This window comes from Leptonychotes weddellii, chromosome 1 (genome assembly GCF_054177405.1).
Source record: "Leptonychotes weddellii isolate Sample4059 chromosome 1, ASM5417740v2, whole genome shotgun sequence".
Taxonomy (NCBI): Eukaryota; Metazoa; Chordata; class Mammalia; order Carnivora; family Phocidae; genus Leptonychotes; species Leptonychotes weddellii.
This window is the reverse complement of record NC_138369.1, coordinates 190,311,425-190,328,727: the sequence shown is the minus strand read 5'-3', so window position 1 is coordinate 190,328,727 and position 17,303 is coordinate 190,311,425. Positions and strand designations below refer to the sequence as shown.

Genomic DNA, 17,303 nt, shown 5'->3' with positions numbered 1-17,303 from the left:
TTGCAGTATGTTTACAACTAATCCACTTCTTTCAAATAATACCGTGTCAGCTCCCAGGTGTTAGGAGTGCCTTCTGGTCACGTGGTCATCCTGATTCCTAGCCCCCCATGCCTCGTGTCCCTGCTGCCACGCACTTCCTTACCTGCAAGTCATGATCATTGACTGACGTCGTGCCTGTTATTTTGAATGAACTGCTGATAGATCAAGTAAGAATAAGAAAAGCAAGTTTTTACTTTTCCTTCACTTATTCCTTCTTCAGACCTCTTTCTTTTTTTAAAGTAGATTTGAGTTCTGACTTATGTTCCTTTTCTCTAAAGAGCTTTTAACATTTCTTGCAAGGCAGGTCTGTTGGCAGCAAATTCCAATTTTTGTCTAAGAAACTCTTCGTTTCTCCATTTTTTTAAAGATTTTATTGTCAGTGCGAGAAAGAAAGAGAACAAGCAGGGGGAGCTGCAGGCAGAGGGAGAAGCAGGTTCCCCACTGAGCAGGGAGCCTGATGTGGGGCTTGATCCCAGGACCCTAGGATCATGACCTGAGCTGAAGACAGACACTCAACTGACTGAGCCACCCAGGCGCCCTTCTCCATTATTTTTTAAAGGATAATTTCATTGGATGCAGAATTCTAGGTTTTTTGTTTTTTGTTTTTTTTCCCCTCTCAACACTTTAAATATTTCGCTCTCCTCTCTGAGGAGAAGCCGGTGTAATTCTTGTCTGTGGTCCCGTTTAGGTAGGTGTTTTTTTCCTTTGGCTTCCCTGTTCAGGATTTTTTTCTTTATCTCTGATTTTCTGCAGTTTGGAAATGATGTTCGCAGGTGTAGTTGATTTTTGCACTTACGCTGCTTGGTGTTCTCTGAGCCTCCTGGGGAGGTGGTTTGCTGTCTGACGGTAGTTTAGGGGATTCTCAGTCATTATTGCTTCAGGTATGTCTTCCGCTGCTTTCTCTCTCGCTTCTCCTCTGCTGTTCCCACTTCACAGAGGTCATACCTTCTGTGTCGTCCCACAGTCCTTGGGCATTCTGCTCTGGTTTTTTGTCTTTGTTCCCTTTGTGTTGTAGTTTTGCCGGTTTCTTTTGATATATCCTCCAGTTCAGAGATGCTTTCTCAGCCATGTCCAGTCCACTAGGAAGCCCATCAAATGCATTCTTCATTTCTGTTACAGTGTTTTTGTCTCTAGTGTTTTTTTCTGGTGCTTTCTTAGGATTTCCATCTCTCTGTTTACATTTGCCCATCTGTTCTTGCATGCTGTCTGCTTTACCCATCAGAGCCTCTGGCATATTAGTCAGAATTGTTCTGAATTCCCGGCTGATAATTCTAACATGTCGGCCATGTCTGGCTCTGTTGTGTTCTCTGTCTGCAAATGTGTTCTTTAGCCTTTTGCCTTGTGATTTTTTTTCTTGATAGCCAGATGTCCTGGGAAGGAACTGCTGTGAATAACCTTTAGTACCGTGGTGGTGAGGTGTTGGGAGGGAGGGATACATTCTATAGTCCTGTGATCAGGGCTCATGCTTCCAGTGAGCCTTTGCTCTGGACACTGAACTTCACAAGTGTCTCTCAGTTATTTCTTCCCCCTGTCCCCCTTAAGTGGAAGAGGATTGCTGGAGTGGGCTGGTGTTGGTTATTTCCTTTCCCTAGAGTTAGGCTCTGGTTGACTCGTTTCCCCTGAGGGCAGGCCTTGTTGGGAAGAACAGAGTGCCCGGGTATGTGTCAGAGTGGGTGCTTTTCCCCTGTGCCTGCTCTGGAAGCCTGGTCGGGCTCCCGGAGGTACGTGTCATGCTATTGTGGAGGCCGCCATGACTGAGTCCCCTTCAACCTGTTAATTCTCACACTTGTCTACGCCGAGCCTCTGGAGGTTCACCAGGTCAGCTCAGGTTTCCTGCCCCTGCTTCTGTTCTTGCAGTGGCTTCCGCTCATGACCCTATGCTCCAGTAAGCTGTGACCCCCTATACTCACCTGTCTGTCTCTTTCTCATCTTGGGGTAACAGTTTGCCCTGTGTCCTCCCCAGTCCTTGGGATCTAAGAGGACTTGTTGATTTTTCAGTGTGTTGAGCTTTTTACTTATTGTTAGGATGGTGTGGTGGCCTCCAGCTCCTGAATGTGCAGAACTGAAACTGTAAGTCCTAGCTTTCGTTTTTTTTTTTTTTTTTTTTTTTTAAGATTTTATTTATTAGAGAGAGAGAGCACATGAGTCGGGGGGTGGGCAGACTCCCTGCTGAGCAGGGAGCCCGATGTGGGACTCCATCCCAGGACCCTGAGATCATGACCTGAGCTGAAGGCGGACGCTTCACCAACTGAGCCACCCAGGCGCCCCCTGGCTTTCATTTTTAAAGTCCATTTAAAAAAAACCATTTCTTTTCCACTTCATATAAAACCTTTTCCTTCTTCAGATTTCAAGCAGCCAGGATCTCCCCGTCCACCGTTGCTTCTCTTTGTCCACTCAGCAAGCACTGGGATCGTGGCTTCCTCTGTCCACCATTCCCTGCTGTTTTGAATGACTTGATCATGTTTGTGGATGATTCTTTCAATACTCTGATGTCAGGGTTGCTTGCCTTTCTCAGCTCCAGAGATAATTGGTGCTCTACACTGCGAATAATCCAGTCCTGTGGCCACACTCTGGCCTTTGTTCAGCTTCTGAAATGGCAGACCCCACTGCAGCGCTTAGGTCTGTACTGTCTCTGTTCCTTCTCCTTTGCTCATTACTCCCCTAGCCCTGCTGAGAGTGCCTGCTGCTCACCACTCCTCTTCCCTCCCGACCACCCTGCCACCTTCCCCAGCTTCCCCTTGCATCTAGCACACCGGGATCCCATTATGGAGCATACACGTCAGCAGCCTCAGGTCCCTCGCCACCGTTTCCCGACGCTCCAGCCTTGGACCAGCCATTGGCCTCCTTTCCTGCAGCCTGGGCTGCCCAGTGATGCTGGACAAGAAGGTTCCCAGTGCAGCCACACCATGTCACCCTCTCCTGGCCCGAAGCTCCTGTCGGACTCCTCTCTGTGTCCTCATCAGTCTCCACTCTTGTCTTCACAGTGGCTAGGTCAGACTTCAGACTCTGTGACCTTGGCCACTTTGCTGTTCCTCAGTCCTCTGCAGACGGGCTCCCAGCAGAGGCTTTCGTTCCTGCTCCCCAGGGAGAATGGGGGTGTGGGTGTGAACTTCCTCACGACGCTGCCTCAATGATACCCACCCACCCTCACTTTCTCTCACGTGTCAGATGAATCTGTGGCCTTCTGGGGCTCTTGGGGGAGTGGTCCTGCCACCTCTGGTTTTTGTTTTTTTTAAAGATTTTATTTATTTATTTGAGAGAGAGAGAATGAGAGAGAGTACATGAGAGGGGGGAGGGTCAGAGGGAGAAGCAGACTCCCCGCTGAGCAGGGAGCCCGATGCGGGACTCCATCCCGGGACTCCAGGATCATGACCTGAGCCGAAGGCAGTTGCCCAACCAACTGAGCCACCCAGGCACCCACTGCCACCTCTGGTTTTGATTAGCTGCCCTCTGGGGTTTTGCTCAGTTAGTTGTCATCTCTTGCTTCAGCATTTTCAAATTCCCTCTCTCTCCTGGCTCCTCTTCAGCCCTTTTCCTCCCATTGTGCTGTGACGAGCTTCATAGGGCCCATCTGCCCGCTCTGCTCGAGTTTGGGTGGCCTTGGGTTTACCATGACATGACATGAAAGACACATTTCCCAGGATCAAGGGTGGCTCGTGGTGCCCTGTTCCTTTTGCTTCCTCTTGAAGTCCCTGTGGGCCGGTGGCCTTGGAATAGACTTGATTCTACTGTGGGACCCAGGGCCATCATTTTGGTGGCACATACCCACAGAGTAACAAGTGGGACATTCTTGTGACTCGGCCTCAGTGCGTTCTTTCAGCGTCCTGTCCTTTTGGGCTGTGTAATTTCCCACTTGCCCTGGTTTATCTGCTTGTTTTGTGGGAAGATTCTCCAAATCTAGAAACTTCTGATATCTGGGGGCCAGACGCACCCGCTGATGCTCGGCCTCTTGAGGTGCTTTGTGCTGGATGGCAGGCCTGCTGTCTGCAGCAGTGGTGTATCTCACAAGCCTTGGCCTCCAGGCTTCCGAGGGGATCCCTTCCTGCCGCACCAGCGAGGGCTGCTGCGCTCTCTGTGGACAGTTCTCACATTCACCACAGCCTCTCACAGCCTAGACCAGGCTCCGTCCGCCACGGCTGGGGGGCTCAGTGCCACCAGGTGGCGGCAGGCCGCTGTCCACCTCTTCTCCACGCACTTCTTGTTCTCCCCCAGCAGTCAGGGCGTGCTGTGTCAGCAGCTCCCCTCTCACCACTGGCATCCGTTCTTGTCCTCCACCTCCAGCCACAGGTCACCCAGGCATGCACACGGCATCTGGGGTTGCACGCTGATCTTAGGGTTGCGGAGGGCCACTGGGCGTCGTACTGGCACTGAACCTGGTTTGGACCCTGAGCCTCTCCTGGTGGTGGCTCATCTTTCCCCGCTGCTGCTACATGACACTGGTGCTGCCTTTGTCCTTGACACTCAAGAGCTGGACAAACACAATTTTTGTTTTATGTGGGAGATCTGGATTTCAGGAATCAGGTCAACTCCCGGCCTTTCTGAGTACCCACTATTTCTTTTGTATTTAATTTTCTCATTAATTGTTTCTCATTGCCTATCCTTCACTATGATTTTACCAACCCTATCGAACAGACCATGAGAGGCTTTTTAGCATCTTGTTCCAGCTGCTGCTTAGGGTCAGACCTGTTGGAGATGTCATTAGATGGGTTTGTTGGAGGCCCAGTGTTGGAGGTGGCTTCCCAGCTGGAGAGAGGAGACCTCAGGCAGGGCGAGCTATTGGAGGTTGCCAGGGAGGGTTTATCCACATTCCTGAATGAAGACCCCTGGTTCTCAGCATAACACCATTCCCAGACTTGGGGATGAGATGCACATTCTGTGAAGGGAATGTGTTTACTCTGTACCAACCATAGGTTATTGACATGGCACATTTCACTGTTCAGGGCCCAGGGAGTATATGGTGTATATGGTCAGGGAAGGCTGGAGAGGACAGCAACTCTGCAAAGGTGTTTCTTGCCTAGGCACATAGGGCTGGAAGGTTACAGAAATGCCCCTGGAGTGGGGGTGTCCTTGGCTGTGCTACCTGAAGAAGTTGTTTGTTGGTTTATGCCTCCACTCGACGACTTCCCAGTGGTCATCAGCAGGGTTCAGTCAGTGAGAAGTCCTGCAGGTGAAATTCCCAGGGCCTCTGCTGCAGAACCAGCTTGTGAGCTCTGCAGGGAAACCAGGTCATATTTTATAACCGAGCTAGCATTATTACATCTTTGAACAGATGTAGCTAGCTCTGAGTGGTTGTAGCTATATTTGCAGAGCTGAGCCTCCTTGAGTGATGATTCACCATCATAAGGACCAGCGGGCTGATTTTTCCCACAGAATCCCAGTTTCCAAAGAAGAGAGAACTTGTCTGGGATAGTCAGAGCTCAGACTGTATTTTATAAAGATGATTCTAGAACCATTTCCACAAAATGTCTTTGTGGCAGTGCCTTAGAACTACCCTGAGGACACTAAGCTTGGAGGGGGAAGTCTAAAAGTGCATTCAGTGGGTGCTCTCCTTTCTCTCTTCCATGTATTGTAAACTTCTGGATGACATAGACTGCTTCGGCTCTGTTTTCCCAAGGCCTGATACACAGTGCTCAGCAAATGATGCTAAATGAGCATGTGAGATACAGACATTCACTTTCTGGGTTATGCTTATATCTTGTTTGTTGTTAAAAGTCATACAGAGTGGGGCGCCTGGGTGGCTCAGTCGTTAAGCGCCTGCCTTCGGCTCAGGTCATGATTCCAGGGTCCTGGGATCGAGCCCCGCATCGGGCTCCCTGCTCAGCAGGAAGCCTGCTTCTCCCTCTCCCACTCCCCCTGCTTGTGTTCCCTCTCTCGCTGTCTCTCTCTGTGTCAAATAAATAAATAAAATCTTAAAAAAAAAAAAAAAAGTCATACAGAGTGTTACCATGCATTTGGGTGGCCTGAAACCTTCACATAAGGAACAGCTTAATACCAGTTGAAAATAAGTCTCCAAACATGATTGGGTTTTCTTAGTCATTTCCGATCAAAGCTTTATTAATTCTAGGTAGTAAGAAAGTTGTTATTAAGGACAGTTATATTTCTAGGATGTTGGTTAATTGTTAAATATTTTGAAGAGGGAAGTACATTTTGAGGACAAATCTTAGATTATGTTCAAATTCCTCAGAGTCAGCAGCATTTCTAGATATTAACACAGATCATCTCCAAGCTTCTGAAATGTCTCTAACGTTCGGGGTTTGGGAACTACTCTGTATTATTCTTTTTCAGGCAGTAAAGCTTTCAGCCACAAAATGTTTAACACCCAGTGAATTGGTCTAGTACGAAGCTGTAAATTGATGGGTGGTGGTTTGAATATAACCTTGATTCTTCTGAACGGTATTTTTAGGGTTTCAAGCTATCTAGTTTGATCATTTTATGTACATTTTTTAAAAAATGAAAAATCCAAAGTCGCCTGAGTGGCTCAGTCGTTAAGCGTCTGCCTTCGGCTCAGGTCATGATCCCAGGATTCTGGGATCGAGTTCCACATTGGGCTCCCTGCTCGGCGGGAAGCCTGCTTCTCCCTCTCCCGCTCCCCCTGCTTGTGTTCCTGCTCTTGCTATCTCTCTCTCTCTGTCAAATAAATAAATAAAATCTTAAAAAAAAAATGAAAAATCCGTATTTGGCCTTTTCATTAAGAAAAAGGCAAATAATCTAATACACATATGGGCAAAAGAGATAATGAGGCAGCTCACAAAGGAAACACTGGCAAGCTTCATAAGTATGGAAAAGATTCTTGAGTTCAGTTGTAATGCAAATTATAACCATAATGAAAAACTTTCCATTCTATTTCACTGGAAAAAAATCAGTATCCAACAGTTATGAGCTTTGGAGAGATGTGAGGCCAGAGAAAGATTCCACCTGTCCACTCTGCTGGTGGGAGGGAGATGGAGGCCAGTGGGCAGCATCTGTTGAGGTTAATATGCTCATGCCAAGGACAGGTAATCCCCTTTTGATATATACTCCAGAAAAAGTTTTAGCTATAAACACTAGGATGCTTGTGCAGAAACGTCATAGCATGTGCTGGGAAGTTACCATGTAGAATAGGTAAATAGATTGTGATCAGTTAATGTTGGGACGCATCAGGGAAAATACGTCATTACTATACAAGTCAGTGTAGACACAGATCTCCCCCCGGTGTGGAAGATTACGTAAGGTATGCTGCCACTGATACAGACATGGGTGATGGAGTTGCCGGGCTGTGCACATGTGCTGTGAAAGCATCTAGAAGTGCAGACAGACGGAGGTGTTAGCTCGCACCTCCCTGAAGTGTCTGTGTTCAGACATAGTTCACAAAGGGGATTTGACTGTGATGATAAGATTTTCTTTCTTAACCACGGAGGTGGGTATTGTGTTGTTCATTATATCTTTTTGTGGGCCTTTACTGTAACATAGTAGATAAAAAATACACCTATTTGGTTAGGGTTACATACACTGATTTTTAAGTTCTGACTTGATGAGGGGAGCCACAGAATCTAAAGCAAGCAGGTTCTGAAGTTAATTACTGTATTTCTTTAAAAACAAAAAAACAACCAAACAATCCTAAGACCTTTATGGAACCACAGAAGACCCCAAACAGCCAGAGCCCCCTTGAAAAAGAAAAGCAAAGCTGGAGGCATCACAATTCCAGATTTCAAAATTACATCACAAAGCTGTAGTGATCAACACAGTATGGTACTGGCACAAAAACAGACACATAAATCGTGGAACAGAATAGAGAGCCCAGAAGTGAATTCACAGCTGTATGGTCAGTTAAAATCTTCAAAAGAGCAGGAAAGAATATCCAATGGAAAAAAAAAGACAGTCTCTAACAAATGGGAACACTGGACAGCAATATGCAAAAGAATGAAACTGGTCCACTTTCTTACACCATACACAGAAAGAAATTAAGAATGGATGAGAGGGCGCCTGGGTGGCTCAGTTGGTTAAGCGACTGCCTTCGGCTCAGGTCATGATCCTGGAGTCCCAGGATCGAGTCCCGCATCGGGCTCCCTGCTCGGCGGAGAGTCTGCTTCTCCCTCTGCCCTCTGCCCTCTTCCCTCTTGTGCTCTCTGTCTCTCAAATAAATAAAAAAAAAAAAAAAAAAAAAAAGAATGGATGAGAAACCTAAATGTGAGACTCCAAATCATAAAAATCCCAGAGGAAAACAGGTCTCTGACATGGCTGTAGCAACTTTTTTCTAGATATGTCTCCTGAGGCAATGGAAACAAAAGCAAAAATAAACTATGGGGACTTCATCAAAAGCTTTCTCACAGCAAAGGAAACAATTAACAAAACTAAAAAGCAACTTACAGAATGGGAGAAGATATTTGCAAATGACATATCTGACAAAGGGTTGGTATCCAAAATATATAAAGAACAGATACAACTCAACACCCAAAAAACAAATAATCTAATTTAAAAAATGGGCAGAAGACATGGATAGACATTTCTCCAAAGAAGACATACAGAATGCCAACAAACGTGAAAAGATGCTCAACATCACTCATCATCAGGGAAATGCAAATCAAAACTACAATGTGATATCACCTCCTACCAGTGATAATGGCTAAAATCAATAACACAAACAGGTGTTGGCGAGGGTGTGGAGAAAGGGGAACCCTCATGCACTGTTTTTTTTTTTTAAGATTTTATTTATTTGAGAGAGCACAAGTGGGGGAGGGGCGGAGGGAGAGGGACAAGCAGACTCCCACTGAGCAGGGAGCTGAGATGTGGGGCTCAGTCCTAGGACCCTTGGATCATGACCTGAGCCGAAGGTAGACGCTTAACCAATTGAGCCACCCAGATGCCCCAGCTCTTGTGTACTGTTGGTGGGACTGCAAACTGGGGCAGCCACTCTGGAGAACAGTATGGAGGGTCCTCAAAAAGTTAAAAATAGAACTAACTTACGATCTAGCAATTGCACTACTAGGTATTTACCCAAAGAATACAAAAACACTAATTCAAAGGGATATGTGCATCCTGATGTTTATAGCAACATTATCTACAATAGCCAAACTATGGAAACAGCCCAAGTGTGCATCCACTGATGAATGAATGGATAAAGAAGAGGTGGTGTATACACAGTGGAATATTATTTAGTAATCAAAAGAATGACATCTTGCCATTTGCAACGACATGGATCGAACTACAGAGAATTATACTAAGTGAAATAAGTCAGAGAAAGACAAATACCATATGATCCCACTCATGTGGAATATAAGAAAACGAATGAGCAAAGGGACAAAAAAAAGAGGCAAACCAAGAAACAGATTCAACTCTAGAGAACACACTGATGGTGACTGGAGGGGAGGTGGGCAGGGGGATGGGGGAAATAGGGGCTGGGGAGTCAGGGGGGCACTTGTCCTGATGAGAACCGGGTGATGTACAGAAACGTTGAATCCCTATATCGTACACCTGAAACTAATATTACACTGTACGTTAATGAATTTAAATAAAAACTTAAAATTTAATAGGACAGGCACTTGCTCCTATAGTTGGCCCATAGTAAATGCTCAATTAAATTTCAAAAAAAGGGGTGCCTGTGTGGGTCAGTCTGTTAAGCGTCTGACTCCTGATTTCAGTTCAGGTCATGATCTCAGGGTCTTGGGATTGAGCCCCATGTTGGGCTCCATGCTTAGCATGTAGTCTGCTTGGGATTCTCTGTCCCTCTCCCTCTGCCCCTGCACATGTGCTCGCTCTTTCTCTCTCTCAAATAAATAAATCTTTTAAAAAATTGGTAGGCCTCTAACTGCCAGGTTCTGTCCATCATTTGGTCTGAAATGTCTGGTTGTATTGCTCTATTTGCTTCTCTCTCAAATAACATATGCAGTCTTTTGTAAGAATTTTATTGCTCATTGTTCCTTAGCGTTACTTGATGGTGGTAATTTTGCTACTTCATATTTTCATCTAGATGACCGGTTGGTGGCTTTTGTTTCTGGAGGGTAGACATCACAATTATACCTCTTTGTTTATTTTCATAGCTTGTTTTGAAGTACCAGGTGTGTTTGTTCTTTGTTGCTTCCAGTTGTAATTTCTTTCAAGATAAATACAAGAGTTCAGTAGCATGACTCAGCCTTGTTGGTCAGAGCATCAGGACAGCATTCTGACTTCTCACCGGGCCAATCCATTCAGCCCCAGGCCTGCTATAGCTAGGTGAAGACAGTGTCCTTTTCCTTGAAAGAGAGTTTCTTGTGTTGCTTTTGTAGCATTTCAGGTTTGCTGGAATCTTTATGTTAGCCTTGCTTTCTGTCCTTTCATTGTCAATGTTGGACGTATCTGCAATTCTCAAGGTCGTAGAGCCTGGCAAGTTGCCTTATGGAGCCCGTAAATCCGTTTATAACAAATCTTCTGCTTAGCTTCATGGGAGGAAGCAGAATTTGCCTACCTTTTTGGTCACTGGAAGGAAAAGTCTGACTCCTAGTACTATGGTAGTTTGGGAAATGACATTTACTTTTAATACCTCTGTGCCAGAAAAGTGGATTGAATGTGCAGTTTCTCTTGACTTTGCAATTGGAAACTTGATAAATTATTTACAAAATATTTGTGGTTAGGATAGAAATCTTGGAACAGAAAGCACTTGAATAAGAAATAGAAAGTTTTCTGGGTTTACTGTTTGCTAAGTCCTCTGCGACCTCAGAGCCATCTCTGGTCTTCTGTGAGATGTGGCCTGGCAATGACACGTGGTCTCGGGTGGTTCTGCGGTCACTGCAATGACCTTTGTTCCATTCTAGCTTCTTAATGATGGCTGACTTTGACCAAATATGAATTTTAAAGACATTTATCAATTTTATGAGTCATTTTTGCCCCCTTAAAGTTGAGTGGCAGTCAGTGAAGAATTTCAACTGGATGTATTTCCTGGAATTTGCCCCGTATTCCAGCTATCACTCAAATGTTAATTTCACCTTTTAAGTTTTGAAGAAGATTAGCTAACTTTATTTTCATTTTTGAAGGCAGGGGTTGCAAACCTTTTCTGTAAAGGGCCAGATAGAGACTGTTTCAGGCTCTGGGGGCCATCCGGTCTCTGCAGCAGTGACTCAGCCCTGCTCTTGTAGCATGAAGCCGCGTGGACAGCACATTGCATTTTAAGGACTCCACCTCCCTGAGTTGGTGACCAGAAGTAAGAACTTCTCTCTTAGAATCCTGGATTGGAGGCCTCAGAAAGCTGTAGTTAAAGGGCTGAATTTTCCTCATGAATACGACCTTTGAACTGCTCTTAATAACTCATGAAATAGATTACTAGTGAATAGATTTTGGATATGTGTAAAAATTGTCAGGAAAACAGGAAAGGATTGGCAAGTTTGGTTCATTTTGTGGCCTGTGAGGAGGCTGAGGATCATAGTCTGAGAAGTGGGCATCATCGCTCTGGAGGGTGCTAGTCTAGTGTTGTCTTCTTGAACCTGGTAGCATTGCCTTACTTTGAAAATGCCCATCAAAATAGGGAGAGAAAGACTGTCTCTGCATGCTGAGGCTTTCAGTCGCTGGGGATTGGTTCACTTTCCATATTTAAACTGAGTGCTTACCGTGTCCCAGGTCCTGAATAAGCCGTGGCACTTAGAAACCAGCTATTTCGGGGCGCCTGGGTGGCTCAGTCATTAAGCGTCTGCCTTCGACTCAGGTCGTGGTCCCGGGGTCCTGGGATCGAGCCCCGCATCGGGCTCTCTGCTTGGCGGGAAGCCTGCTTCTCCCTCTCCCACTCCCCCTGCTTGTGTTCCCTCTCTTGCTGTCTCTCTGTCAAATAAATAAGTAAAAATCTTAAAAAAAAAAAAAAGAAACCAGCTATTTCAACAGAAAACTCTAACAAGCACTTTCTGTGGCATGCATGTATGCATATACCACAGTTTATTTAATCAGACCCTTGTTAGTGGACTGAACCACTTATTGATTTTTTTTGCCTCAGGCTCCAATGTGTCTTGGCATGACACTGTTACTGATCCCATCTTTATTTAAAATTTTGATCAATTGCTTATTATGGAATTTTTGCAGTACTTTTGATTTTTTAAAAATTTGCTTTACAATACATTTAAAAGATCCTGGCTACTGAATATTTTGGCGCCCCTTAGATTTGCCCCCAAAGCAAGTGCTTTACTCTCTGCACCCCAGGGGGCCCCGCTGGTTAACTGTTCCGTCCTACACTGGATGTTGCAGATCTTCATTGACTCTGGATTCTGTTACCTTTTCCTGAAGAGATTGAGTGTTTGTCCTAGCAGGTAGTTAGCTTTACCGGACTCTTAAACCCTGGCTACCCTGGGGCGCCTGGGTGGCTCAGTCGTTAAGCGTCTGCCTTCGGCTCAGGTCATGATCCCAGGGTCCTGGGATCGAGTCCCACATCGGGCTCCCTGCTCTTCAGGAAGCCTGCTTCTCCCTCTCCCACTCCCCCTGCTTGTGTTTCTGCTCTCTCTCTCTGTCAAATTAATAAATAAAATCTTTAAAAAAAAAAAACAAAACAAAAACCCTGGCTACCCTGAGGTGATCAACAGAATCTGTGCCCCATCCTTGGTTTTTCAGCTGCCACTGTCCACGGGGCCTCTTCGTGGCTGCCTTGCAGAGGTGTGGTATCCCGGCTGTGGCCCCAGCTGTACTCCCTCCTGTCTGGGCTCCCTCCTTCCCACACCTGTGCTCTGCTCCTGCTCTGTTTGGTACCTGTCCTTACCTCCTGCCCCTGTGTCAGTTTCCCCAAACTTTCATTGTATGATTGTTACAGTTTCATTTTTTTGTAAGTTCTAGGTTCTCCTTTGAATTGGCTGGACATTTATAATACTCAGTAGCTCCTTGATGGTGTTTTGAATTTCTTTTTATGTTATTTGTACCTACTAAACATACCCATTTTCTATTCTATGATTGATACTTCTAGTATCTGAGCATTCTTTTTTTAAATTTTGGTTCTCATTGGTTCTTTGTGCTGTTGATTATGGGTCTTGGTTTTCATGATTTTGTGATTTTTGTTATGAACTCCCATTTGTTAGTACTGTGTTTGTGGGAATTCTTTGAAGATCAGATTGAGGGTCCTTCCTTCAAGAGGATGTTTACTTTGGCCAGGCAGCTGGAGGAGCTCCTATCCCACCTCTCCTTTTTTTTTTTTTTTTTTTTAAAAAAAGAGGTTGGGAGGAACAGAGGAAGAGGGAGAATCTTAAGCAGGCTCCCTGCCTAGTGTGTGAGCTCAACTCACGACCCTGAGATCATGACCTGAGCTGAAACCAAGCGTCAGACCTTAACCGACTGAGCCACCCAGGTGCCCCTCCCAGCTCTCCTTTGTATTAAAATTACATGGCTTGTTGATTTTCAGGCGATACAGAAAGTATGGATTCATGCCAAGCTTGAAAGCTTACTCTTCCCTAGCTTTGTGTGGGGGTCTGTGACCTGAGTCTCTGTCTTGTGTTGGTCTGAGGCTTTTCCTTCTGTCCCTCTGCACGAAGCCACTCTGTTGCACTGAAGCTGTGTGCTTCAGGAATCTATCCTCTTTAGCGCATGTCTCCCTGAATTTGCTCTCACCGAGTTCTTGATCAGGAATGTTTTCCCTTCACTTCTTGCAAGCTCTTCCATTCTTTCAGGGGTTTGCAAAATCTTTGTATAGCCTTTTTTCAAAAAAATTGCTTTGCACTGTGAAGTTTGGGGATCTCTGTATTCTACAGTTATGTTAGAAACCTTGTCTGATAGTTTTTCAGTTTTCATTAGACTCTAACTTACTGTAAAGTTGTGGTCAGTTCAGAAGATAGCTTGTAGGATCCTGTTTAACTCTGGATACTGTCTTGTTGCTTGTTAGAGATGGTTGGGGTTGTGGTGCTCTTTGTCCCTGATGCTGTGGATTAAACACACTTATATGGCCTGTGCCGGCTACACAGACATCATGGATAATGTTCATTGAATGAAAAGATAGGATTAAATTGTAAGCAGCTGAATTGAACTGTTAGAGCACAGTATACTTATGAATCGAGGGCCGCCTGTGTGTAAATGCAGGAGTGGTCTCGGTAAATCTGGTCTTGAGGTTTCCTGTGGGACCCTCTCTGCAGTTGTGTCCCTTGATTATGTGCACTTCTACAGGGTGGTTTTCTGTGGACCCCTTGCCGGAGCTTCCAGTTCTCCTGTAACATCCCAGGGAGCGGTATTATTTCACGTACGTCCTGCCTGTGGTGCCTGTCACCCAGCCTGCAGAATGGGGCATCTGCAGTGTAGGAAAGCCCTGTTCACCAGCAGGAGTATTTAGGGTGAGACTTCACATGGGGCATCATCTCAACCTGTCTTCTTTCCATTTCAGGTTACTGCTGATGTCCCTGTACAACGTGAGCATCAACCTGAAAGGCTTGAAGTACATCAGCGAGAGCCCGGGATTCATCCCGCTGCTGTGGTGGCTTTTGAGTGGTGAGGAGAGGGTTTCCCTGTAAATCTTCTTGTACCGCGGGTGCACCTGTTTCTCTCTGGCCAGAGGAAGGTGTAAAGTATTAGAAATATTGGGATTGATTGTCCTAAGGTGTTAGCATTCTTTAAAAAAAGATTTCAAACTATAGAGAACTCGGTGGTGTGCTAGGTTATTTCTAGTTCTGCTTCTGAAGTACTGCTTTCAGTGTAGTTACGATTCTGTGACACACAGAAAAATTATCTTTAAACATTTATTTTTATTGTTTTTGAAGATTTTTATTTATTTGAGAGAGAGAGAGCACACAAGCAGGGGGAGAGGCAGAGGGAGAAGCAGACTCCCCGCTGAGCAGGGAACCTGATACGGGACTTGATCCCAGGACCCTGGGATCATGACCTGAGCTGAAGGCAGATGCTTAACCGACTGAGCCACCCCGGCACCCCCAAAGAAAGATTATGTTATAAAGCAGCTGGTAAAGGGCATTCACCTGTCCCTTTGTGGACAAAACAGCGCTGTGTGTTGTCTAGGGCTCTGAATGTCAGGTGAAGGAATGTGGGGAAAAAGAAATCTGAGATTACAGCTCTGAAGTTACATATGTGTTATGTGTATGTGGAGTTTTTGTTTTCTCTGAAATAAAAGCTCTCTCTACTGTTTCATTTTCTCTCTGACCACTAATTAATTACTTAATTAATTTATATTTTATTTTAAAAAATTTTTATTTCAGTGTAGTTGATATACAGTACTATATTAGTTTAAGATGTATAATGTAGTGATTCAACACTTCTCTTTATTACTCAGTGCTCATCAAGATAAGTGTCCTCTTACTCCCCGTCACCTGTTTCCCCCATCCCCTGCCTACCTCCCCTCTGGTGACCATCAGTTTGTTCTCTATAGTTGAGTCTGTTTCTTGGTTTGTCTCTTTTTTCCCCCATTTGCTTATTTGTTTTGTTTCTTAAATGCCACATATGAATGAAATCATGTGATACTGTCTTTCTCTAACTTATTTCACTTAGCATGATACTGTCTAGCTCCATCCATGTTGTTGCAAATGGTAAGATTTCATTCTATTTTATGGTCGAGTAATATTCCACTGTGTGTATATATATATATATAGATAGATGTATATATACATACATCTATATATATACTGCATTTTCTTTATTCATTCATCAGTCGATGGACACTTGGGCTGTTCCCATAATTTGGCTATTGTAGATAATGCTGCTATAAATATAGGAGTGCACATATCTTTTCAAATTAGTGATTTCATATCCTTTGGTTAAATACCCAGTAGTGCAATTGCTGGATCATAGAATAGTTCTATTTTTAAATTTTGGAGGACCCTCCATACTGTTTTCTAGAGTAGTTGTACAGTTTGCATTCCCACCAGCAGTGCATGAGGGTTCCTTTTTCTCCACATCCTTGCCAACACTTATTATTGCTTGTGTTGTTGATTTTAGCCATTCTGACAGGTGTGGGGTGATACCTCATTGTAGGTTTGATTTGCATTTCCCTGATGGTGAGTGATGTTGAGCATCTTTTCATGTGTCTGTTGGCCATCTGGATGTATTCTTTGAAGGAATGTCTGTTGATGTCTTCCCATTTTCAACTGAATTATTTGTGTTTTGGGTTGAGTTATATCTGTTCTTTATATATTTTGGATACTTACCCTTTATCAGATGTGTTACTTGCAAATATCTTCTCCCATTCTGTAGGTTTCTTTTTAGTTTTGTTGATGGTTTCCTTTGCTGTGCAGAAGCTTTTTTTTTCTCTCTCTTTTTTTTAAGTAGGCTCCATGCTCAGTATGGAGCCCAGCATGCAGCTTGAACTCACAACCCTGAGACCAAGACCTGAGCAGAGATCAAGAATCAGACGCTTAATCGACTGAGCCACCTAGACACCCTGAGAAGCTTTTTATCTTGATGAAGTCCCACTAGTTCATTTTTGCTTTTGTTTCCCTTGCCGCAGGAGACATACCAAGAAATATGTTATGGTCAATGTCTGACCACGAATTTAACCTAAAATTTTCTCCCAATTTGTTCATCATAACTTTTAACGCTATGTATTTAGCAGGTGCATATTTCATTTAGGTGTGCAAAATATGGACTTTCCTTATTTCCTCATAATTTAGGTAGATCTCTATTTGAGCTTCAATTCTACTTGGTGGTGAATGCTTATTTTTTGTAACAGCTTTTTTCAGTTATAATTGCTACACAATAAACTGTACACATTTAAGGCAAACGATTGATAAGTTTTAATGTAAATATATACCTGTAAAATCATCACTGCAATAAAGAGAGTGAAGGTGGGCATCACCTTTAGGAGGTACCTGTGCTCCTTGGTGGTCCCTCCCTCCCACCCCTCTGCTCCCCTCTTCCCAAATTCACCCCCTTTCTGCACTATAAATTGTTTTCATTTTCTACGGGTTTATATACCTGACATCGTATATCTTGTATTCTGTTTGCCTACCTTCTCTCATTCAACGTGATTATTTTGAGATCCATCCATGTTATTATTGTGGACTAATAGTTGACTGCTTTTTATTGCTAAGTAGTGTTCTATGCTGTGGGTATACCACAATTGCTTTATTTATTCAGGTGTTGATAGACCTGTGGGTTGTCTCCAGGTTTTGGCTATTATACATGAAGCTGCTATAAACATTCTAGTATGTCTTTGCATGGACATATGCTCTCGCTTCTCTTGGGTAAATACCTGGGAGTGGAATGTTTGGGTGTGTGGTAAGTGTATGCTACCATTTTGCACACCCCTGGGGCAGCTCGTCAGTGTTCAGCTGCTGGGCATCCTCATTGGTGCTTGTATGGTCTTTCTATTTAACTTTAGACACTCCAACAGGGTCATAGTGCTACCTTGCTGTGGC

General features: G+C 44.4%; 1 protein-coding gene and 1 long non-coding RNA gene across 5 annotated transcripts in view; both read left to right on the top strand.

Annotated features, from left to right (window-relative positions):
- HSF2BP (heat shock transcription factor 2 binding protein) overlaps positions 1-17,303 on the top strand; it is an 82,249-nt gene that overhangs the window by 43,580 nt on the left and 21,366 nt on the right. For 3 of the 4 annotated variants that reach the window (XM_081800756.1, XM_081800772.1, XM_081800762.1), the window contains one exon: positions 14,327-14,430. In XM_081800756.1, the coding sequence (XP_081656882.1) occupies positions 14,327-14,430 (104 nt within the window). Of the gene's footprint in view, positions 1-14,326; positions 14,431-16,215; positions 17,013-17,303 lie in introns of those variants that run through there. The other variant, XM_081800766.1, reaches the window with a different exon arrangement.
- On the top strand, positions 7-5,966 carry LOC145716623 (uncharacterized). Its single transcript, XR_014139437.1, has 2 exons — positions 7-2,658; positions 2,771-5,966. It is a non-coding gene; the product is annotated as an uncharacterized LOC145716623 (long non-coding RNA).